This window comes from Triturus cristatus, chromosome 9 (assembly GCF_964204655.1).
Source record: "Triturus cristatus chromosome 9, aTriCri1.1, whole genome shotgun sequence".
In the NCBI taxonomy this organism is placed as follows: Eukaryota; Metazoa; Chordata; class Amphibia; order Caudata; family Salamandridae; genus Triturus; species Triturus cristatus.
In genome coordinates this window covers 901,195,540-901,220,287 of record NC_140592.1, presented here as the reverse complement: position 1 = coordinate 901,220,287, position 24,748 = coordinate 901,195,540, and the positions used below count along the sequence as shown (strand labels likewise).

The 24,748-nt window shown below is 45.8% G+C and overlaps 1 protein-coding gene across 1 annotated transcript in view; it reads left to right on the top strand.

Annotated features, from left to right (window-relative positions):
* PAPOLA (poly(A) polymerase alpha) overlaps window positions 1–24,748 on the top strand; it is an 868,351-nt gene that overhangs the window by 814,719 nt on the left and 28,884 nt on the right. The window contains exon 21 of the mRNA XM_085626434.1: window positions 14,914–14,973. Coding sequence (XP_085482560.1) covers window positions 14,914–14,973 — 60 coding nt within the window. The remainder of the gene's footprint in view (window positions 1–14,913; window positions 14,974–24,748) is intronic.

Below are 24,748 nucleotides of genomic sequence, written 5' to 3'. Positions count from 1 at the left end.
CGACGCCTAGCGACGCGCAAGGGGTATTGATGACGAAAAATCTTCCGGATCCAGTCTGACGCCTGGGGATATTCTAAGGTGAGGAATCTAACTAACTAATGTTTCTTACAGATACATCGTTACCGAAGGTAAGTAACTTGTTCTTCACGGTGGGTCAGGAACACTTTCAGTTCACCGTGCTCCCCTTCTGCCTCACCAGTGCCCCTCGGGTGTTCACGAAAGTGATGGCGGTGGTCGCAGCTCATCTGCGCAGATCAGGGGTCCCAGTCTTCCCCTATCTCGACGACTGGCTGTTGAAGGCGGGCTCGCCCCAGCAAGTCGTCTCCCACCTCCAGACTACGGCAGACCTCCTGCATTCGCTGGGGTTCTCCATCAATGTGCCGAAGTCGCACCTGAATCCCTCCCAAAAGCTCCTTTTCATAGGGGCGGTTCTCGATTCGGCGCAGTTCCGGGTCGATCCGCCGGAACACCGGGTCCTGGATATTCGAGCCCTGATTCCCATCTTCCGGCCTCTGTCCTGGATTTCGGTCAGGTTGGTGCTGCGGCTTCTGGGGCTGATGGCCTTCTGCATCCTGTTAGTACCTCACGCCAGATGGCGGATGTGGGCTCTGCATTGGGACCTGAAGTTTCAGTGGGCCCAGCATCGAGGCAACCTGTTCGACCACGTCTTGATCTCGGAGGGCACTGCGAAACAGCTGCAGTGGTGGCTCACGAATCGCGATTGGGTCAGTGGCAGATCCCTCTCCCTTCCCCAACCGGAGCATGTGGTAGTGACGGATGTGTCCCTCCTAGGATGGGGGGGCCATATGGGAGAGGCGGAGATCAGAGGCCTCTGGTCTCCGGCGGAGACTCGGCTCTATATCAATCTTTTGGAGCTGAGGGCGATCCGACTTGCACTGAAAGCCTTCCTTCCCTCTGTCCGGGGAAGTGTCGTGCAGGTGTTCACAGACAACACCACCGCCACAGCGCGGGGTGGGTTCGTGGACCCTTTGTCAGGAGGCTCTGCGCCTCTGGACCTGGCTGGAACACCAGGGCATCACCCTAGTGGTTCAACATCTGGCGGGCTCTCTGAATGCCAGAGCGGCCGAACTCAGCTGCCGGTGCATGATGGATCACGAATGGCGTCTGAACTCGGACGTGGCGCAAGGTCTCTTTCTGCAGTGGGGAGAGCCTTGGTTAGATCTATTTGCCACCGAAGAGAACGCGCAATGTCAGCAGTTCTGCGCGTTGGAATTTCCAAGGCGGCACTCGCTCGGAGACGCTTTTCGTCGCGAGTGGAGTTGCCGTCTGTCGTACGCGTTTCCGCCTATACCACGTCTGCCCAGAGTGCTGAAGAAGATCAGGCGCGACCGGGCCCAAGTCATCTTGGTGGCTCCGGATTGGGCACGAAGGTACAGGTATCCCGAGCTACTCAGTATGTCCATAGATCCCCCGATACGACTGCCTCTTCAGGAGGATCTTCTGTCGCAGCAGCAGGGGACGGTCCTCCACCCGAACCTGTCCAGCCTCCACCTCCATGCGTGGAGATTGAGCGGCGGCAGTTGGTGCCATTTGACTTGCCTCCTGAAGACTGTGATGTCATTCTGGCAGCCAGGCGTCCCTCCACAAAGACGGTATATGCCTGCCGGTGGAACAAATTTGTGGCATGGTGCACAGCAAAGGCTGTGGATCCCCTTTCCGCCCCTCTTTCTGAGGTTCTACTCTTTCTTCTTTCTTTGGCCCAGCAGGGCTCTGCTCTGGGCACCTTGAAAGGTCATCTTGCTGCAATCTCTGCCTTCTTAAAGCTTCCTGATCAGCCTTCTCTTTTCAAGTCCCCTGTTGTCTCCCGTTTTCTCAAGGGCATTACTCATATGTACCCTCCTGTTCCTTTCGTAATGCCTCAGTGGGACTTGAACCTTGTTCTCACTTTTCTGATGTGCGCTCCCTTTGAGCCCCTTCATAACTGTCCCATCCGTCTTTCTTGGTAGCAATCACCTCCGCTAGGCGGGTGGGTGAGCTCCAGGCTTTGTCATCTAAGCCTCCCTTCCTTTCAGTTAATCCGGACAAAGTTGTCCTCCGTACACGTCCTTCTTTCCTGCCTAAAGTCGTGACTCCCTTTCAAATCGGGCAATCTGTCACGCTGCCCACCTTCTTTCCGCCTCCGCATCCTTCAAAAGATGAAGAGAGGCTCCACCGTCTGGACCCAAAACGTTCGCTATCCTTTTATTTGGACCACACAAGACAGTTCCGGCTGGTCGACCAACTTTTTGTTGAATACGTAGGCGCTAAGAAGGGTAAAGCTGCACACAAGCGGACCATCTCTCGGTAGGTCGTGTTGTGTATTAAGACCTGCTATTCTTTGGCGAAAAAGGTTCCTCCTGTTGGGCTGCGGGCCCATTCTAATCAGGCCACAGCGGCCACGACTGCACTGGGACGGGGAGTCCCCTTGCAAGACATCTGTCAGGCGGCGACGTGGGCTTCGCTGCACACGTTTGCGAGACATTACTGCCTGGACAGCCAAGTCCGGAGGGATGGCCACTTTGGCCGTTCTGTTCTCTAGGACTTTCTGGTGTGATCTTGGTTCGCAGACCCTCCACCGGGGTTGGTATTGCTGGGGTATCTATTCTAAGGGGAGGAATCTAACTAACGTGTTTCTTTCAGATGAACAAGTTACTTACCTTCGGTAACGATGTATCTGTAAGAAACATTAGTTAGATTCCTCACCGACCCACCCAGCCTCCCCGTTCTGCGAACCGACATCTAGGGTTAAGGTTCTCCCTTTCAGGGCCCTAGATTTTTTGGCACCAGTGTCGGTCTCTTGCATGGCTCAGCGTCAGCGCGCGAGGGCGGCGTCTAAGTACTCCGACGTCATTCCGGCGCACGACGCCAATGACGGACGCGGAGCTGCAGACGACGCCTAGCGACGCGCAAGGGGTATTGCTACAAAAATCTTTCCGGATCCAGTCTGACGCCTGGGGATATTCTAAGGTGAGGAATCTAACTAATGTTTCTTACAGATACATCGTTACCAAAGGTAAGTAACTTGTTCTTTTCTCCCTTAGGAAAGCATATTGCGTAGACATATTTAAGTCAACATTTTACTTACCTGCTAAAATCAAAATTTTATAAAGTACTTACTTGAAAATTAAGCTCTTGGTATCAAAATTTATATAAAAATTCGATGTATTTTACTAAATTGGTCTCGGATTTCTTCTTGAGTGTGTCTCATTTATTGCAAATGTTTAGCACTACCCTCTGATACTCCTAACTGCTCACCCACACTAGCCCAAGCATTTGGGATATTATTTGTGCTTCTGTAAATGAATCGGGTTGCCTGTACTCTTTTCTTCGTGTGGCTCCTTTTGTTCCACTATATAAAAAGCAAGCTTTTTATACTTACTACCAATGTGCAAGCGTCACACTTGACTCCTTCGCTGACGCTCCTGTTCATCTGAGCCATCGTAGATATGGTGCAATTTTGTACCTTTCCCCACTCAGGCTATGATTCTGATGTTTCAGCCTCTGTCCTGGATCTCTGTGAAGATGACTAAGGCTACTGGGACTGTTGGGCTCCTGTATCTTACTGGCACAAAATGCTAGATGGGACATGCAAGCTCTGCAGTGGGATCCGAAGACTACGTAGGCACAGCACCAGGGAAACCCATTGTATTCCCTATGATTTCAGAAGAGACCGGTAAAGATATGCAGTTGTGGCTGCTTTACCCCGATTTAGCCAGTGGCAGACTCATCTCCTTATCCCAATAAGGGCTTACGATAGAGACTGATGCGCAACTGCTAGATTGAGGAGGCCATCTGGGAGCGAGGGAGATGAGAATCCTGGTCTCCAGTGAAAACTGACACCACCTTAATTTGTTGGAGTTGCAGCTATCCCCTTCATTTTGAAGGCCATCCAGCCAACCATCAAAGGGAGGCTGGTACAGGTTCTCTCAGTCCACACCTCTACCATGTGATTCTGCGACAAGCAGAGAGGGATGAATATGGTCCTGTGCAAAGAAACTATATGCCTCTGGAAGTGGCTGTATTGCTAGGGCATTTCTCCTGTCATGAACAACCTGGCTGCCATCTCTACATTTTGGTCTCCCTTCTGTGATTGTTGAGGTTATCTTGACAGCTAGGTGCCACTCTACAAAGTCAATGCATGCCAGGCGCTAGGACTAGTTTGTTGCTTGGTGGAGCAAGTGCCAGATCGAAACATTACAAGCCAAACAGTCGTTTTGTTAGTCTGTGGCCCAGCAATGACTCACATTGTGCACCATTAAAGGCCAATTGTCATCTCTTTGCTTTTACCGTAATTGGTGGATAAGCCTCTTTTCAACTCACCTGTTGTGATGAGTTTTCTCAAAGGTTTGAAACATATGCTCTCTCTTAAGCACTTTGTAATGCCACAGTGGGATTTGAATCTGGTTCTCACTTTTTAGATTCACTCTTGTGAGCCAATGCACATTTGTCCACATGACTTGTAACCCTGAAACAATCTTTTTGGTCACGATATCTGCTTGTTGCATACGTGAGCTTCAGGCACTTTCAGTCCAGCCACGTTATAAAACAATTTTTTCATGGATACTTGTTAGGATTCCTCACCTTGTGAATATCACCAGGCACCAGACTGGATCCAGAAATTTCAAAGCACTGCTCCTGCGTGACAGCATATAAGCATCACTCTTGTGGTGATGTCTGTTTATTTTTTTTATGCAACTTTAGACGTGGAGCTCTGCTCCTTTTTTTTTCTTCACTTTGAAAGAGATTTTTTCCTTAAAATATTCCAGTGTGCAAGGGATATCACCATCTACGACTGCATGGTTTAAGCCTTGAAGGGACTGTTGCAAACTTATCTAAGTGAAAGACCCTCTTGAGGTGGGCTTTTGGTACTTTGATTCATTGCGCAACAACTGCGTCCGGATGTACCCGAAAGCCACCCAAGATTGCGAGGTGAAGCGCTACCTGGCAAAGCACCTGAAAGCCCGTGCAGGTCTCTCTCGAAGTAGAGCGCACGGCCATCTCCCGAAGTCATTTGTGAGGCTGATCTTCCTCACTATCGAAGTCTTTGTGTAAGTCAATGAAGAAACAAAAGAAGTCAAAGAAGGACTCTGCCCCTTCCACCACTTTTAGGAGAATGTGTAGTGGCTCACTGTGCTTCTTGGTGTCGCTACCGTTCCACTGAGGAGCTGATTCAGTGTGTTTTCGATATACACTGTTTTCCAGGCTCATCGGCTACCTGGTAGCAAGTCGAAGCCTTTTGTAAGGCTATGCTGTTCATCTGAGAACGCTTCCATTTCCTTCTGGGGCCCTAATGGGCCCCTAGTATCTTCAGGGCACTCTAGTCAGACTACCGCCAGTGGGTCCGCCCTTATTGTTGTCTGAACCCCTAGAACCTAATTCAGGTTCTGTACTGGCGTTGAACTCAACATTGAAACGCGTGCCAGCCCTGCGTTCATCAACACCTGCACAGATACCACCAGTGACAGAAGAAGGCTTCTTATCCATTGTTCTGTCTGACTTCAAGCCGGCTGCAGCTCTATCTTGTTCGAGGCCAAGTTCATATCTTGATCCACCAGACCCTTTAGTAAACCCATTGGACTCTAATCCAATCCTAATGCCACGCAGCTGCGTACATACATTACACCAGATTTTTGGCTTAGACTGTGATCAGAGCCAGCCATATGGAGATTACAATGATGTGGATGGAGAAGAACTTGGCCTTTCTTTGCTGCAGATGACTGGTACATGGAATTACATAAGGCCAGCAGACTGGACACCTCATTAGACTCATGTTAGTTTCTAGCGCCTGAACCACCACCACCACCACCACCAGCAGAAGAGAGACATCATTCTTGAGAGTAATTGGGACTGTTGAGTACCTTGACCTTGACTTCCTGACTGTGAAGTTTAAGACCAATGTCCACACAGAGGTCCTACAACCTAGCCAGACTCTGTCCAAACATCTTTTGCTCTTACTGCATAGTGTTGGTTACTTGGGTTAAGCCATGCTCGGGTGACGGAGTCAACTTACACTCGACCATCACCATACACCTGCTTCTGGCAAAGAGATTTTTTGACCCAGCATCCGACCCTGGAGAGCTTGATGGTACAGGTGTTCATCAGCAAAGTGAGTTGAAATGAGTTGAGTTGATGCTTTTGGCAAGAGTAAGTACTTAACCAGTACTGTCCTGAGGTCAGTCAATGTGCGCTGCCTCATGTGGCGATATACCCAAGCATTTTGGTGGATTTCTACCCGCGGTTGCAGAAGATCTGCAACCTTCACTAGCCTAACAATTCAAGATGGTCGGGATGCGAACAAACTTGTCATCTGCTCAGACGACAGAGGTTGTCTAGGCAGGGAAAATGGGAACTAGCTTGGTGCTTTGGTGCCACACACAGATGAGGTCCCCTGACTTCTCTGGGGATGCCCAGATATCCTTAATGGAAATGCGTTTCTATTGCTGCTGCCTCTCTAGAGCGTTTTAACTAAAGCCAAGCCACAACAAGTCCTTTGGTCCTCTCTGCTCTAGTCCGGCAATCCCCTCTGTAATTTTGTCCTTTTAAGGGAAATTCCGCCTACGGCTGTTGGAGGACGACCTGTCCATCTTATGCCAGACAGTGCAGCCTCTTTTGCCAAAGCAGCCATACAGGGGCTTCCCTCCTTGGAAGTGGGGACTGGGTGTAAATCCTGCTACTTAATTGTGCTGATAAAAGTTGGAGGCCTCAACCCTGGCCTGGATCTTTGTCCTTAACAGGTTCCTGAACAAAGACATTTCAAGATACTTACCCTGGCTCAGGTTCTCTTTGCCCTGGATCCTTAACACTGGATGGTGGTGCTGGACTGGTCCAGGATGCTTATTTTCACATCCCTGACCAGTGAGCCCACAGGCACTATAGGTACTTCAAGGTGGGTTATGAGCGTTCTCAGTTTACCGTGCTCCCTTTTGGTTTCAACCGTCACCTATGCCCCTTGGGTGCTCACAAAGGTTATGGCTGTGGTCGCCGCCCAACAGTGGAGGTTGGGATTACCGATCTACACCTACCTCCAGAAGTTGGCTTATGTAGGTGGGCTCGCCACAGTCAGTGGTCGATCACCTCCAGATGACAGTGAACCTCTTGACATCTGTGAGATTTTCTGTTAGCCCTCCCGACTCCTTTTTGCAGAGGCTCCCCTTTCATTGGAGCCATCCTGGATATGGTGCGCTTTCAAATCTTTTCTCTGGTTCACCAAATCCAGGGTGTTCGCGCTATGATCCCAATGTTTCATCCTCTGTCATGGGATTCAGTCAGGATAGCTCTGAGGCTTCTTGTCCTACTAGCCTTCAAACACCTGCTCAACCATGCCAGATGTATGAGTTTTACAGTGGTACCTGTAATCTTGCTAGGTCCAGCACCAAGAGAAACCTGTCTTATTCCAACCAGGTGTCGGAGGAAACCTGCAAAAGATTTGCAGTGCTGGCTGCAATTGAACCAGTGGCAGACCCCTCTCACTGCTCCACCCAGAGTTGTCAGTTGTGATGGACGCATCACTACTAGGTTCTTAGGGTCATCTGGAAGAGGTAGAGGTCAGAGGACTCTGGTCTCCTGCGATCCGTCTGCTTGTCTTGACGCACCTTTAGAAGCGGATATGGAGCTCTGTTCCTTTTTTCCTTCATTTTAAAGAGAATTTGTCTTTAACATTTCCCAGGGTGCAAGGGATGTCACCCCTTAGACTGCATGGTTTAAGCCCTGTAGGTACCGTTGCAAACAGATCCCCTCAAGGTGTTCTTTTGGTGCTTTGATTCATCACAACGCTTCAAGCAACAGCTGCGCCCAGATGAACCCGAAAGCTGTCCGAGATCGGAGGTGAAGCGCTATGTGGCAAAGCACTGGAAGGCCCATGCGGGTCCCCCTCCGAGTAGAGAGCGCTGTTAGCTCCCGAAGTTCTTCCTCAGGCCAGTTTTCCTCACAGTCTAAGTCTTTGGGTAAGTTAAAGAAGAAACAAAAGAAGTCCAAGGAGGACTTGCCCCTTCTGCCTCTTTGGAGAAGGTGCAGTGACGTCACCTTGTCTTTTGATCTTGCTTCTAAAATAGTCCAAGGGAAAGAAAACCACTCTAACATCCATTTTTCAGATGTTTTTTGTCTGTTGCTGTACAACTAGTAAACAGACCAGCAATGTCAAAATAGCAAACTTGAATAAATACTAGACCTATTGACTTTGCCAATCTTGCTTTGACTCACTAATGGCTTAGTGGTACATGAATTTACTGTGTTCAAGCTTTTTTTTTTAAGTCAGCAGATGGAATCGAAACCTTGTGTTCGAGGCATATGAGCTTTAGATCGTATGCGTTAGCATAGATCGCCATCTGGTGCTGGGCCCAGATGTTTGCACTTTGTTTTTCTTCGAAGAAACAAGGTAGGGGACTCCTCCTTTCGGTAATAGTGTGCATGGGCATCAACAGCATCCCCAGATATATTTTTTTTACTCCATCGGGTTCGGATTTGTATTTCTGCGCTCCGGTTCGCTATCGTTTTCGAACCCCTTCGCGTACCGTGTACACTGTAAAAACCTTCGATCTGGAACTTCGAGGCGGGCCGTCTGGCCTACCCATGCTGACCACACCAGCAGTCAATGGAACGGACTCCGTTCAAGCTATGTCCCGGGTGTCGTGCTAAGTTTCCAAGCACCGACCTGCACGAGGTCTGCAACCTGTGCTCATCACCGGAACACAGAAGAAAAATCCTGCGAGGCCTGTCGATCGTTCCGAGTGAAGACCATCCGTGATCGTCAGGCTCGACGCCATGAGATGTAACGCGGCAGCGGCTCTGTACCGGACATCTTCAGCGAAGAACAAGAACAACTGGTCTCTGTGTGCAAAGCCGACTCCAACATCGTGTGCGAAGCCGACTCCGACATGGAGGAAGACCTGAACGTCACCCCAGGTCAATGTACCATGAGTACTGATCCCCATGTACCCACTAAAACAAAAGATAAGGCTCCGGTATCACCCTCTCCCTCTGGCTCCGGTCGACACCGAGAAAAGGTTTCAGATGCCCCGCCCTCCAGCCCGGCTACGAACTGAAAACACAAGCCTTCCAGCTTGGGCTCGAGCCGGCCCCAGTCCTGAACCGAACCAATGCCTTAGGCACCGGAGCCTAAGGAGAAACATGTGCAACATCCCACGCCGCCGGCACCGAAAACCTCTTCGTCACACGAAAACCTTGGAGCCGTAACCCTCAAAAGCAAAAGACTCGGAACCGAAATCGTCCAAGCGGAAAGCCTCGGAGCCGAAACACTTCACACCCAAAAGTTCTGAGCCGACAACCTCCGCGCCGAAAAGTTGGGAGCCGAAACATACCACTCCGAAGACTCCACAACCTAAACCGGCCAAAAGTAAGCATAAGGATTCAAAACATTTGGCGCATAAAGACACTGAGCCCAAATCCTCGTTGTCGAAATCCACTCCTAAAGGAACGGATACTCCTTCCGTAGAACTTCATCCCAAGACACACCTCTTGATCGAAAACAGAAAAGACTTGGTATTGATCCAAAAATCTGGACACCTTCTGGCTACTCTTCCTAAAAAACAGAAATTAGACCTCTCTCAAGATGACTGTATATCTCTGAAGAAAAGAAGAGAAATGGGCACTAACCCTTCTCCCCCTCCCATACCTCCATCTCCTCCTCCTATTCCCAACATTACACCATAAAATTCACCACCTCCAATGTCACCTGACTAACAGGATGACGTTTTTACAGACGGAGATGGAAATGGGGATGACGATCATCATATCCCTCAAGATCCAGACATACCACATGACACGGATCCCTGGGATGATTATGATAAGGATCCAGATCAACCTAATGACCCTGACCTGTATCCCTCCAGACCTTCCCCACCTGATGACATTGACTTTACTAAACTTATCAACAGGGCTCCCCAATATCACGGGGTGGAGCTACATACAGATCCTCTAGAAGAGGATTTCCTGGTTGAAACATTGACACAATCAAAGAGGTCTACTAACACTTTACCCATGATAAAAGGCATGTTAAACCATACCAACAAGGTATTCATAGAGCCAGTAAGAGCCAGGATACCGACACCTCTGGTTGACAAAAAATACAAGCCCGCTCCTACAGACCCTTTATACATAAAAGGTCAGTTACCATTAGATTCTCTTGTTGTGTCGAACGCCTTCAAGAGAGCTAACTCTCAAACTACAGGCGACGCCCCTCCTCCTGATAGTCTAAGCTTATTGATGCCTCTGGCAAAAGAGATGCTTCACAAGCCGCCAATTATTGGTGTAATGCCAATGCTCAGGCTCTGTTGGCATGTTATGACAGGGCACCCTACGATGAGTTGGAATAACTTATGCAACATTTACCAGACAAGTATAAAACTAAAGCTAACTATCTAATTCAAGAGGGAAAGCTCATCACGAACACTTACATAAGATGCAGCATACATCTTCTCATACTGTTAACACTAGCATACTGTTGCGAAGACACGCTTGGCTTCGCATCTCTGGATTCAAGCAAGAGGTACTATCCTCCATACTTAATTAGCCCTTTGATAAAGAGAATCTTTTCGGGCCATCAGTAGATTCTTCATTAGAAGACACCGAAACTGCGAAATCCATGGGAGCCCTACAATTACCTTCTAGCAGGGATTTCCTTCATCGCTCCTTTTACAGGGGTGGCTCAAAAACACGTTAGTCAGAAAATCCATCCTCCTTTTACAAAGGGAACAACCAATCTAACTCCTCCAGAGGATATTTTCAAGGAGGTTACAGAGGAAATAGTAACAAGGGAAGAGGCAGATGTAACTCCACCCGCACTTGACCCCTGATCATTCCACTCCTGTCGGGGGACGTCTCTCAAAGTTCCTACCTGTCTGGATTTCTATCACCTCAGACAAGTGGGTAATACAAATTATCCATCATGGTTATTGCCTGAACTTACCAGCACTCCACTAACAATCCTTCCGAGACAGCGTGCAATGTCACCAAAACATCTCATCCTATTAAAACAAGTCCTCTCTCTGTTAGACAAACATGCAATAGAACCGGTCACATTATGTCATCAAGGGATGGGAGTATACTCCCTATACTTTTTGATTCCAAAAAAAGACTGCTCCCTCAGGCCCATATTGGACCGAAGAAAACTAAACCTCTACATTCAATCAGACCTCTTCCACATGATCAAATTTCAGCAGGTGCTCCTATTACTTCAGCAAGGTGACTTTCTTCCCATATTAGATTTAAAGGACACTTACTTCCATATTCCCATTCACCCAGCTCACAGGAAATATCCCAGGTTTGTGGTGGACGGACAACATTACCAATTCAAAGTCCTCCCATTCGCGGAAACTACAGCACCAAGAGTCTTCACCAAGTGTCTTGCAGTAGTCGCAGCTCATTTAAGAAGACACATTCACGTCTTCCCTTACTTAGACGACTGGCTAATAAAAGCCAAGTCGCAACACAGTTGCATACACCACACTCACAAAACAGTTCAGCTGCTTCACGATTTGGGATTCACAGTCAACCTCACCAAGTCTCATCTTCAACCCTCCAATACGCAAGCGTACCTAGGAGCCATAATACTCTTGTAAAGCTATAGCGTGTACCCCAACCAGTCAGAATGCGCAACATGCAAACTCTAATATCACAGTTCCAACCACAACACTCACTACCAGCATGAGTGTGTATGCAATTGATCGGAATTATGGCGTCTTCTGGATCAGAGACATGGTATATTGTAAGGAAACCTGGAGTTGTATGCGGAGGAACTTCCGATAGCATCCAAATCCAAAGACATATGCTAGCCAATGCGCCAGTTCCTACAGAGACAACTCTCTTCTGACCCGCATGATGGAGTATAAAGGATCACTATGCTGGAAAGCACCTCTGGCATATCCGGAGTGCACTGGACCTAACCATTTAATATGTTATGTAATAAGTCCTGTGGTGGTGTTCAATCACAATGTATTACTGGCTGGGTTGATGCAACCCTAGTTTGTACAATGGTATTGATGTTTATTTTTTTGAAATGCAATAAACTGAATATTAGCACATCAGTAGAACTAGGCTCAGGGTCAGTTAACCGATCTGGTGTTGGTGGACGGCCGCACTCATTGCTCTCTGCAGTGGTGGAATACACAAAACCTTTCCAAAGGGTGGCCCATTCATCGACCTGGCTCCACAGAGTGCTCACTGCAGACTCATCCCTCACCAGTTGAGGAGCTCATCTTTGAAAACATACCATTCAGGGCATGTGGACTCTACAACAAAAAAGACTCCACAAAAACCACCTGGAGCTGCTAGCAAATTTTCTAGCACTGAAAGCTTTTCAGATACATCTAGTAGGCAAAGCTGTCCTAGTTTGTACAGACAACATGACAGCGAAGTACTACATACAAAAACAGGGAAGGACACCTACACACTACAGCTCACACCTAGCTCAAAGCATATGGAGATGGGCCACACCTCAAAAATATATCTCCTTGCAGAACATCTCCCAGGAGTAAGCAATCAAATTGCAGATCTGCTCAGTCGTCAAAGACAACAGATCTGCGAATGAGAACTACACCCTCAAGTTCTCCCATTTTTCCAAATGTGGTGCTACCCAGAGATAGAGCTGTTCGTCAGACACCTCAACGCAAAATGCCCAAACTTCTCGTCCAGGTATCCACTCCCATTGTCCAAAGGCAATGCGCTATGGATCAATTAGTCACGCTTTTCCACCTCTCCTGCTAATTCCATTAGTGCCTCGGAAGCTCAAACAACATTCCCTCACAATGATTCTAGTTGCTCCCATATGGGCTCGACAGCCATGGTTCACAACACTGTTGGAACTATCTGTAGTTCCTCATCAAAGACTACACCTCTTCCCCCAAACCTCTCACTCAGAACCATGGAGAGATAAGGCATCTACATCCCAGTCAACTCAACCTTGCGATCTGGCACCTGAAATCATAGTTTGGCTATCTTAATCTTCCGCCAGACTGCATGAACGTCATTAGAGAGGCTAGACTCCCTACCACAAGAGCATACTACGCAGCAAAATGGAATTGATTCTTAATTTATTGTAATAACAATAAAATCAACCCGCTTGATGCTTCAATTCAAAACATCATTTGCTATCGGTTACACCTACAACGGGCTAACTTGGCATATACATAAATAAGACTGCATCTTGCTGCAATAGCGGCTTACCTACAAAACAGACAACGCTTGTCCATGTTTCTTGTACCCGCTATCAAAGCCTCTATGGAAGGACTCAAAAGAATCATTCCTCCTAGACTTCCACCTTCTCTCGTGAGGAATCTTAATATTGTCCTTACAAGACTCATGGGCCCGCCATTTGAGCCTATGCACAAATGCGAACTTCAGTTTCTGACTTGGAAGGTAGCCTTCCTTATACCCATCACATCTCTTAGAGTTGGTGAGCTCCAGGCACTAACCATACAAGAAGCATTTTTACAAATTCACCACAATAAAGTGGTTCTTAGGACTAACCCATAGTTGTTTCTGCATTTCATCTCAACCAGTCTGTTGAGTTACCCATGTTTTTTCCTCAACCAGACTCAGTAGCAGAACGTGCTCTTCACACTTTAGATGTGAAACAAGCGCTACTTTATTACATTGAAAGAACCAAATCTTTTAGGAAAACTCAACAACTTTGTTGCTTTTTCCCCATCACATAAAGGCAATCCCATTTCAAAAGCAGGTATTGCACGGTGGATAGTTAAGTGCATCCAAATATGCTGCCTTAAAGCTAAACGCACCTTAACAATTCCCCCTAGCGCACACTCTACACGCAAGCTATGGGCTCCTATGACATTCCTAGGGAACATACCCTTCGATGACATCTGCAAGGCTGCAACATGGTCTACACCACACACATTCACAAAGCACTAATGTGTAGATGTGTTTGCCAAACAAGCTAGTGTGGGCCAGGCAGTTTTAAGAACACTATTTCAAACCACTGGAACAGATACAGGTTAGCTACCGCTGGGAAGATAACAGTTGTATAGTCTATGCTAACGCATATGACCTACAGATCATATGCCTCGAACGGCAAATGCTACTTACCCAGTATGCATCTGTTCTTGGCATATAAAGCTGTAGTTTCAAATGCACCCAGCCGCCTCCCTGGGTACCTTTATCTGTTGCAGTATTATCTTACTTAGATACACTATACATGGACATCTTTCTACTCTTACTAACTCCATCATCACCCTTACGGCAAAACAATCTGGGGATGGAGTCGATGCACATGATCACTATTATCAAAAGGAGGAGTCACCTACCTCGTGACTACACAGAGTTCTTTGAAGAAAAAAGTGCAAACATCCGGGCCCACCACCAGATGGCGATCTATGCTAACGCATATGAATCTACAGCTTTATATGCCACTAACAGATGCATACTGGGTAAGTAGCATTTTCCTTGTGGAGAAACAGGAGCTTATGACCGATTGTGTAGAGTGCTTTTTAAGCTAAAACATCTTAATAGACCGGTGGAGCACTTTAAATTAATGATCTAGGCTTTGGTAATGAATAACAGTATTACTATTGTGTCCTTTGGCTTTCAAAGTGATATTTAAATGTTAATGTGACCATAAAGAGAACCAGTCTAAGACCATCATAAAGATATGTTGTTTGATTCACATTCTGCTAATCTATGCTTTGGTTTTAGTTTTTAGTACTTGTGAATATTGAAATCGAAGAGTACCACAATGGATCACATTTGTTCATGTTATGCATGTAAATCCTCATTTCTACTTCAGTTTCTTTTTGCAATATGTTAGTTTGTTTCTAACCTTAGTGTAATGCATCAGTTCTTTTTACCTAGGAACAGAAACTTTGGGATAATCGTTGAGGCAAAATGTATTGTTTTAAAGATAATGCACTTCAAGCTATAACTCTTATACTTTTATATCTCAAGGAATTTGACAAAGAGGCAGAGGGATCTCATTCTCCAACAGCACTCATCCCCGTTTCTCAGGTATGGAAATTGCAAATCCAGAATTAAATGTAGTAGTAAAAATCATTAATAAACCTTTGTAAATGAATGAGATCTATGCCTACTGCTTAGTCATTACTGACCTTATAGTTTCTGGATTGTCTAATTTTGTCAAAATAGTATTGTCATGAAAAGTCGTGAGGTTTTGAAAGATGTACCTATTCTGTCATAGAGGAAAGCTCATCATTTTATTATATAAGCTGGCTGTGTGCGCACACACACTCGAAAAACCAAAGGATGAGGTCAAGTTAGTTAGCATCGGTTATAACACCTCTGCGTACTTTTAGAAAATTCTAAGAAATTCACCTAAAAACAGTTAAGGTGCATTTAGGTTTCTAAATTGAAACCGAAAAGCCACAGAAATGTGCAAGCAATGGTTAGGAGCACAGTCTATAACTCACACAACAGCCATGCCACCCACTGCACAGTGGTCATGGCCTGGCCGCCATTCAATCTCTCCAACAAACGCTCTGCAAGCTTCAAACACTCACAGCACTCTGACTTGGTAGTGTGCAGCAGGGTTAGCTGCAAGTCTTTGCCTTCAACCAGCCACTGCAACCAACTCTATGTGGGCGGCCAATCACAGCAATGCACAGCTTTGTTGGTCGCAGTTTCTGGCCTCCCGCCAGGTCCTGAACTCTATCCCTATGGTGGTGCCAACCGGAATGTGCATTCTTTGGCCATGTGCTGCTGAGGGCTGGCTGCAAGGCCTGGATGCAGCCAAGTCATGCTCTCATGTGCCGCACGCAACCATTCCCTACTTTAGCACACACAAGGACACACAGTATTTGCCTATGCTTCTCGGCATCATGAGACATGCTGGGGACATTTTTAAAGAGCCAGTCTGTGCCTGATTTATCACCCCACGTGTGGACAAAAAATATCGGGCTGCGTCTTCAGACCAACTCTTTATAAGGAGTCAGGTTCCACCGAACTCCATCGTTGTTACTACTGTTCGTAAGAGGGCTAACAGCCAGGCTGCTGGGGATACTCCACCTCCTATAAAAGAGAGAAAGAGCACAGATGCAGCTGGGAAAAGGGTTGCAGCAGAGGCAGCTAATCATTGGCATATTGCCAGTATTCAAGCCCTCTTCACCACCACATTCATCTCTTGGCGGAATATCTGCCAGGGCAGTCAACGATTTTGCAGACCTGCCTAGCAGGATGCAGCAATGGACCAATGAGTTGGAACGCCACCCACAAGTCCTCCTTCCCTACTTTCAAAAGTGGGGGTTTCCTCAAATAGACTTTTTCGCCACAGCCGAAAACACAAAATGCCCAAACTTCGCCTCCAGGTACCCACATCCACTATCTAAGAACAATGCACTATGGATGAGTTGGTCAGGGATACTTGTCTATGCTTTTCCACCTCTCCCTCTTCTGTTTCCAGTTCGGAGACTCCAGTAAGCATCTCGCACCATGATCCTTATAGCTCCGACTTTGGCGTGTCAACCTTGGTTCACATCCCTCAGTAGTTCCACACAAGAAACTCCCCAACAGGCCAAACCTGCTCACACAGAATCAAGGACAAATCAGAAACCCAGACTCCAAAACTCTCAATCTAGCAGTTTGCCTCCTGAGGTCATAGATTTTGGCTATCTTAGCTTACCACAAGAATGTATGAACATTCTCAGGCAAGCACACAGGCCCACAACTATAGCATGTTATGCTGCAAAATCGAAACGTTTTGTTTGCTACTGCCAATCCAAACAAATTGATCCTGTGAAAGCCACGTTGCAAGACGCTATCTGCTATCTACTTCATTTGCAAAAGGCTAATTAAGCCTACATTGCCATTAGGTTACATTTTTCTGCAATGGCTGCCTATCCCCACTCATTGAGGCATTCATGGAAGGTCTTAAAAGGGTCATTCCTCCTTAGGTTCCTCCAGCACCCTCTTGGAACCATAACATTGTTCTGACCAGACTCTTGGGTCCCCCTTTTGAGCCTCTTCACTCATGCCCCCTTCAATTTCTTTCATGGAAAGTGGCATTCTTGCCTGCCAGTGGCATTCTTACCTGCCATTTCCTCACTTAGGCGTGTTAGTGGACTCCAGGCTTTAACCTTAGAAGAACCATTCTTCCAAATACATAGAGACAAGCTGGTTCTTCATTGCAAACCTAAATTCCTACCCAAGGTAGTTTCACATCAATCAATTCATTTAGCTTCCATTTTTTCCCCTCACCCTGATCCAGGTGCAGAAAGAGCTTGTCATGTACTCGATGTGAAAAGAGCACTCATGTTCTACATAGATAGAACTAAAGCTTTCAGGAAAACCAAGCAACTCTTTGTAGCCTTCTCTCCACCTCATAAAAGCAACCCAATGTCCAAAACTGGCATAGCCAAATGGCTAGTCAAATGTATTCAAACTTGCCACCTTCAGGTCAAAGGGCCTTTACCTGTTACTCTCAGAGCACATTCCGCTCATAAATAGGGAGCCTCTATGGCCTTTCTAGGAAAAATTCCCATTGCTGACATTTATAAGGCAGCTACATGGTCTACACCTCACACATTTACCAAACACTACTGTGTGGATGTTTTAGCCCTCCAACAACCCAGTGTAGGTCAGGCAGTGCGATGTACCCTCTTTCATACTACTGCAGCTCCCACAGGATAGCCATTGCTTCTTAGGAAGGACTGCTTTACAGTCTATGCAGAGCATGTGTATCTACAGCTAGACATGCCATTGAACGGATTGTTATTTACCCTAAAGGCACCTGGTTGTGGCAAGTAGTGCTGTAGATTCACATGCACCCTCTCTCTTCCCCAGATGCCTGTGGCCTTTGTAGTTACATTACATACTTATGTGATATGCTTACATTTATCAAGGACATCACTTTTCTTACACATTTCATACACTACTTTCTCACCCGCCTGTGGGAGAACAATCTTACAAAGGAGTCGATGCCCATGCACAATATCACCGGGGGGAGGAGTCACTCGGTCTCGTGGCTTGAAAGACTTTTTTGAAGAAAAACAACTTGCACAACTCCGGACTGAGCACTAGCTGGCAAGAGTATGCAGAGCATTTGAATCTACACCGCTACATGCCACGAACAGATGCTTACAGGGTATGTAACATAATTCTTTTTGAAGTGGAGCTCTGAATCCTCCCTGGATTTATGAACATTTGGAGGAACGTCTAATTAGTAGTCCAGATATCTCTAAAATGTAACCTGTTTATCCCCAACCCAATCTGGTTTTTAAATGCTAATTTCTGAAACTACTGAATGGGTTCACACCAAACTAACAAAAGTGCAATTGCTCGTAAAGTTCTGCCTTTGTGCCAAATTTGGTGTAATTCTATTCAGCTATTTTTCTGTATTGAAAGGCAAAGAATCCTATTGGAGTTAAAATGGGAAATGGTTTTTTTGGAAACCCAGCTCAAGCTTGCCTATTTCTTAGCCTCTGAAGAACTGCTCTTCACAAAAACTGATATGAAGACCCGAAAGTGCATGTACTTTATTTTTGGAAAGTTTCAGGCACATTCACTGAACTGCACCAAAGCTTTAAAAAAAATGAAAAATACCTTTCTTATGGAAACTCTGACCTAACTATAACTACATTGAATTTACTGTAGCTACATTGACCTAACTATAACTACATTGATGCTAATGCTGCCGGTGTAATTCACAATCAGACACACTAATATATACACCCATGTTTGTAACCAAAACCTGTTTCTTTTTAAAGTCGAATAATGTAAAACGTAAGGCAATTATGGATATCCAATCTAGGTTCTGATTTTGCTTATACAGTACCTCCGTGACCGTGTGCTACAATTAGTGTGCCTGCCAAAATCTTTTCATAAATGTCTTAAAGCACGGAGCCCAACATTTTATTACCTGCTTGTGTACATGCATTCTAAGCTATCATTTATTGATTTACTAAGGGATTGCGAATAGTGACCTACTTTTGTAGGTGAGGGTCCTGAGTGATTCAGTCATTTAGCACAGAGTTGGTTTTAAACTCTTCTTTGGTCTGGCCTAAAGACCACTTTAGCTCTATTGCCAGCCTCATGTTTTGTATGTATGTTTTACATACATATATAGGGGCTCTTTAATCATTGGTCTGTTGACCTGTCACTCAAAAGTATACTCCCGTCCACACCAGAAAAAGGTGTAGATCAACAGACGATTCCACTCCAGCCATTAGATGCTTTCACTTTGACTGCATGTTTCCCTTGCATTTGTACACATACAACTAAAAAATTATTCTCCAAAAATAGAAATTGTTAAACACTTGCACTTTCCAATGAATGAGAGTTCCTGGTTACATTAACTATTTTCATAACTCTGAAGACATTTATCGTAATTTACCATGTTCGTTTCTCACTATAAACCAGTTTTGGTATATTTGTTTACCCTACTGAAAATGAGCATAAGTTATTGGAGTAGCTAGAGTGTATATGCAGATTTTTAGGTTGAAGCCACACTCCCACATCTGTGTGATTGACATTTTAACCACTTGTATCTTGCCATTCCTCTCTAGAGGAAGTTTCAAAAGGCTTCAGTAATGCCACTTGCCCCAAGAGGTAGTGTCGTTAAGGCTGCATTAATACCGTTCACTCCTAGTGGAAGCTTCGCAAGGCTGCACTAACAGCACTTTTCCCCTAGAGGAAGAGTGCCACACTTCGACATGGAGCCTATGAGACTTTCCTGTCACCAAAAGCTTAACACCCCAAATAAACTATTTAAATGTTGTATTTATCAGTGAATAAAGGTTGCTTTAAATAGTACAAAAATGTAACACAAAAAAATAAATTGAGAAATGTATTGAAATCTGTATTTTCAACTCATTATTATGAACCAGCTTAGACAAATAATCATATGGAAAATAAGTACAACTGTTTATAAAGAAAATCTGTTCGCAACGTTATACCCTAAAGCCATACCCCCTCATCTTGGGGCAGGTAATTTGAAGCAGTTGCTTCTGACTTGAGCTGGACCTCTTGCAGAACTGCACCTTCAAATAAACTTTATTAGAGTAGCAAAAGTGAATTTGTAAGTTTTTATGTTTAAGCCATACACCCTCAACTTTCAGAAGCGCATTTTAAACAGTTGCATCTTACTCTAGAGCAGAGGTCTTCAAACTTTTGTAGGTTGAGCCCCCCCAACTGAATTTTTTGAAATGTCGGCCCCCCCCCCCACCACCTGACACAAATTTTTGGAATCTTGTACACTACATAATTGACTGCCATCCGCATATCCCGGGCCATATCCGGCAAATAATGTTCAACGCAATGGGAGTTTAGTGAACTGTAGATTTGTGAGTGGGTGTGGTTAATGACAGGCTTATTACACAGCTCAATACAAACAAAATATTCCAAGATAAAATGTGTGCAAATTGTTTTTACTAGGATGCTTTGTTTTACACATGACAGATTGATAATAACACCACCAACATTAATGTGACGGGTGTGCCTGTTTTTCACCACAGAGACGGTCAATCTGTGGATGGATTTTTGCTACTGCCGACGGTGAGTGTAAAAATTTGGGACAAAGGGTCAAAATTCAGGACACAAATTCAGGACAATAGGTACGTTTTACAGACACATCAGAGGAGGTCACGCCATAGTATATAAGTAAGCCCAGCCAAATCCAAACATATTGAACCATTTGCAAACCTATCCATCACGTATCCTTCCATCTAGCATTTCACTCAACCATTCCTTCATCCATCCTTTCACTCAACCATTCCTTCATCCATCCACCCTTTCACCCTATCCATCTGTACACTCATCCATTCACTCTTCTACCCATCCATTCACTCTTCTACCCATCCATTCACTTTTCTACCCATCCATTCACTCATCCATCCAGCCATTTACCCTTTCACCCATCCAGCCACTTACTCATCCATCCACCCAGTCACTCATCCTTCCACCCATCCACCCTTTCAGTCATCCATCCATCCTCCCTTTCTCTCTCCATCGACCCTTTCACTTAGCCATCCTTCCTTCCATCCATCCATCCACCCACCCACCCATCCATCTACTCATCCACTCATTAATCCATCCATTGACCCTATCACTCATCCATCCTTTCTCTCATCCATCTATCCTTTCACTCCTTCACTCATCTATTCATCCTTTTGTCCATCTACCCTCCCTTTCACTTACTCATCCATCCTTCCATCCACCCTTTCACTCATCCTTTCATCCGTCCATCCTTTCACTCATCCATCCTTTCACTCATCCATCCTTTCACTCATCCATCCTTTCACTCATCCATCCTTTCACTCATCCATCCTTTCACTCATCCATCCTTTCACTCATCCATCCACCCTTTTACCCATCCAGCTACCCTTTTACCCATCCAGCTACCCTTCCACCCATACATTCAGCTATTTACCTTTTCTCTCATCCATCCTTCTACTGACTCATCAATCCATCCATCCTCTCTCATTCTCCATCTATTCAATCTTTCATTCATCCGTTCACCCTTTCACTAATTCATCCAGCCATCCACCCATCCCTTCACTTACTCACTCGCCCACCTTTTCATATTAATTTTGAACTGAGCCTTTTTGAGAAGAGGCCCATCAAGAACTTCACCCTCGCTGCAGGAGCCATTCCAGGACTTTGACAGGATCCACCAGGGTGGGCACAGGGGTGGGCATGCAGTTTTCAAGTATTCCAGGGAGGGGTAGGGCTCCTCACCCCCTCCTGGACAAGACAACGAGAAGACAGGCTCTCTTTCCAAAATGTTAGTTTTGCCATCCCCCACTGTCATGTACAGTACTTAAAGGAGATACTCCAAGATAACTGATTGTCCTCCATACTTTGTTTAATCAGTGTGGGTGCGATTTTGCCATTTCTTTATTTTATTCCAATTATAGACTGCATGTTTGCAGAACCGAGGTTTGCTTACAATTTAGTGACAGTAATTAAGCTCTGTGAAGAGAACCACGTGCTGCCTCGGGGTAATCGGGGCTGGTTCTAGGATGTGTGGGGCCCTGGGCAGAAAGGAAATGTGTGAGGCCCCTCTAAATTGCAGAGACGCATTCAGGGCTGTTTGCATCTGAATAGATGCCCCTGCGCCTGAAGCTGCAGCCCCTCTCTCTGTCACCTTCAAGCACCTCTTAACAGCTCATCAAGGGCTGAAGGTGTGAGGGTTGTCATCCCGCTGTTTTCAAAACCTCCGTTACGGCCGAATATCAGCCATCAGATTTTCGTGTGGAGTGCGCGCCCCCCCACAGATTGAAGAACACTGCTCTAGAGGTATATTTATGAAGCCTTTGCAGTGCCATTGCGTCACACAAGGCAACATAAGGGATTCAGTGAGATTTACTACGCCACGCAAAGCCACATCACATGATTCTGTGTGGCATAGTAAATCTGTAGTAATGCAAGACAATGCAAGTCTTTGCCTTACATTACTCTACTCTGGTAAAGCATTCCATGGGTGGAGCATGGGGGTTCCGACGCATCAACCCATGGATTTGTACGCATTCCCAGATTCTGCAGCACATACAAAAGGGGGAAAAGTCCTCAGAGGATTGTTTTTGTGTAGTGGGGTCTCCCTTCTTGCACAAAAACTATCCTAACTGTAACGCAGGCCCCCTTACACCATGGCACAAGTGTGCTTGCTTTGGCACTAGGCTGTATTTAGTCCACCAGCACAGAGGAAGATCAGGAATGTGCTTTATCTTAGTAGATATGACGCATTCCTGCCCTCTTCCTGTCACGCAATGCAGGAAGTTGTCCTGTTGCTTTGTGAGACTTGTTAGTAAATCTGCCCCTTAGTAACAGTGTAAGTTATTGCAGGATTGCGACAGACCTGTTAAGCTGTTGATTCTGACTTTTGAGGTACAGCTAGTAAAGTTCTGAAGGGCTGCAGTCTTGTTAAAGACCTCACACTGTTTTTTATAACTCTGAAAGGACATCGAGTAATTACTTGAGGTAACTAACTATGTGAAAGGGCAATGTTTGTTTCTAATAGAGATTTCTAGCTACAGATTTCTCACCATTTGAATATTCCCTAGGTTTCAGACTGAAGCGGGAAACTTTTCAGTAGTACCCCTGCAAGCCAGTAGGTGGTGCCGTGCAGCTCCACACAGATACCACTACACTTCGGAAATGACATGCAGAACCTATATAGGCACCACTCCTGCACCGTGATGTCAGTTCCTTTCTTTCTGTGCCTCCTAACATGGATCCAGAGCATCCTCTCGTCTCTCAGAGACACTTTACCTTGATATTTTTTTCCAAAATTCTACAGTATGCAAGGAATGGCTCACCCTAAAACGACAGGCTTTAAGCCCTGTAGGGACTATCACAAGCAAATGTCTGTGATAGATCCTCCTCCTCAGGTGTGCCTGTGGTGTCTGGGGTCGAGCCATGACTCCAAGGCCTGTATTGACTGGGCCCCTATGAACCCGAAGGCCGCCTGGGACTGTGAAACTTACATGGCAAAGTACAAGAAAATTCCTGACCAAGACCGCACCTAGTCGTAGTCCGAGACCAAAAGTCAGTCTCTGTCCCACTCCAGACACTGGAGAAGCCGCTCACAGACTGGTCATCTCTGCAATACGAATTGTCCGCTAAGTCTAAATGGAAACATAAGAAATTAAAGTGGGACTCTGCCACTCTCACCACTTACATTTGCCTGAGCAGGCGTAGATGCAGTGCTATGGATCTAGATCTCGCTCCTGGAGTTGGCAGACTTTTGAGCCGATCCCACAACTGGTTCTGGCCCAACCCAAGATTCCGGGGCCGCCTGCCCCACTACAACATTTCTAAGAGTTCCCCAAAGCCATGCTTTGGCTTCTTGCCAACTCCTTCTGGTTCTCCATCGGGCCCCAAGCAACCAAGAGGCAATCCATGTGGAGTACCGACGATGGGTTTGGCCTCAACACCAGCTGGACCCTCAGTGTCCATGGGAGAGAAAGAGTGGTTTTAGCAGTATACAAAATGGGAGTAAAAGTGCCAGCCAACAGGATAATAAATAATTAAAAGACTCCTACTTGTAGTCACAGTCTGCAATTAACGATTAGATTTTTGCTAGTGACTGTCACCCGGGGTTTACTTCTTTAGATTGCAGCCCCAATAACCTTGTAAACATTATTTGTTTAAAGCAACCTTTGCGAAGTGCACATCTGTGATAAGGTTGGGATCTAAGGCAGTCCAGCTTGACGTTGACATATGATTGCCCCACCAATTGTAGTTGTTTTGAGTTCTTAAGATTATCTATATCATCTGCCTTTGACAATGTTTTTGTTTGTTTTTTCAAAGTAGATTTGATTCCGGAACACGTGATCTGCAGGTTGTTCAGTACTGTCTGATCAAGTTGAAGAGTGGCAATCAATGTTTGAAGGTTTTGCGACCAGGGGCTCCCTTATAGGGCAAAGATATTCTTTAGGACAGTTTTCATGGTGTTGGGTGGAGAGTTTTTTAATTCTATAGTGGTAGTTTACAAAGGATGCCATACTTGCCCATGTTTCACCCTCCAGACCATATTCAAATTGCTCCAAATGTATGGTGGGAGTCTAAAGGTCATATGATATGCCTTAAGCAAGCTGATATTTACCCATCATGTTAGCTAGGTGTCTTGTATAGGCTTCATGGCAGTACTTAATCGTTGAAAGGAGGGTTGCAGATAATACTAGTCTTATTGGGACAGTAGACGAGCTATCCAGGGCGTTTAGTTTGCCCATTCTGATTATCACTGATTCTGCCTTTACCGCTGTAAGCTTTGAGTGCTTTTTTGGTTCTTCTTTTGATGTTATCAAAACACCCAGATAATTATAGGCATCCG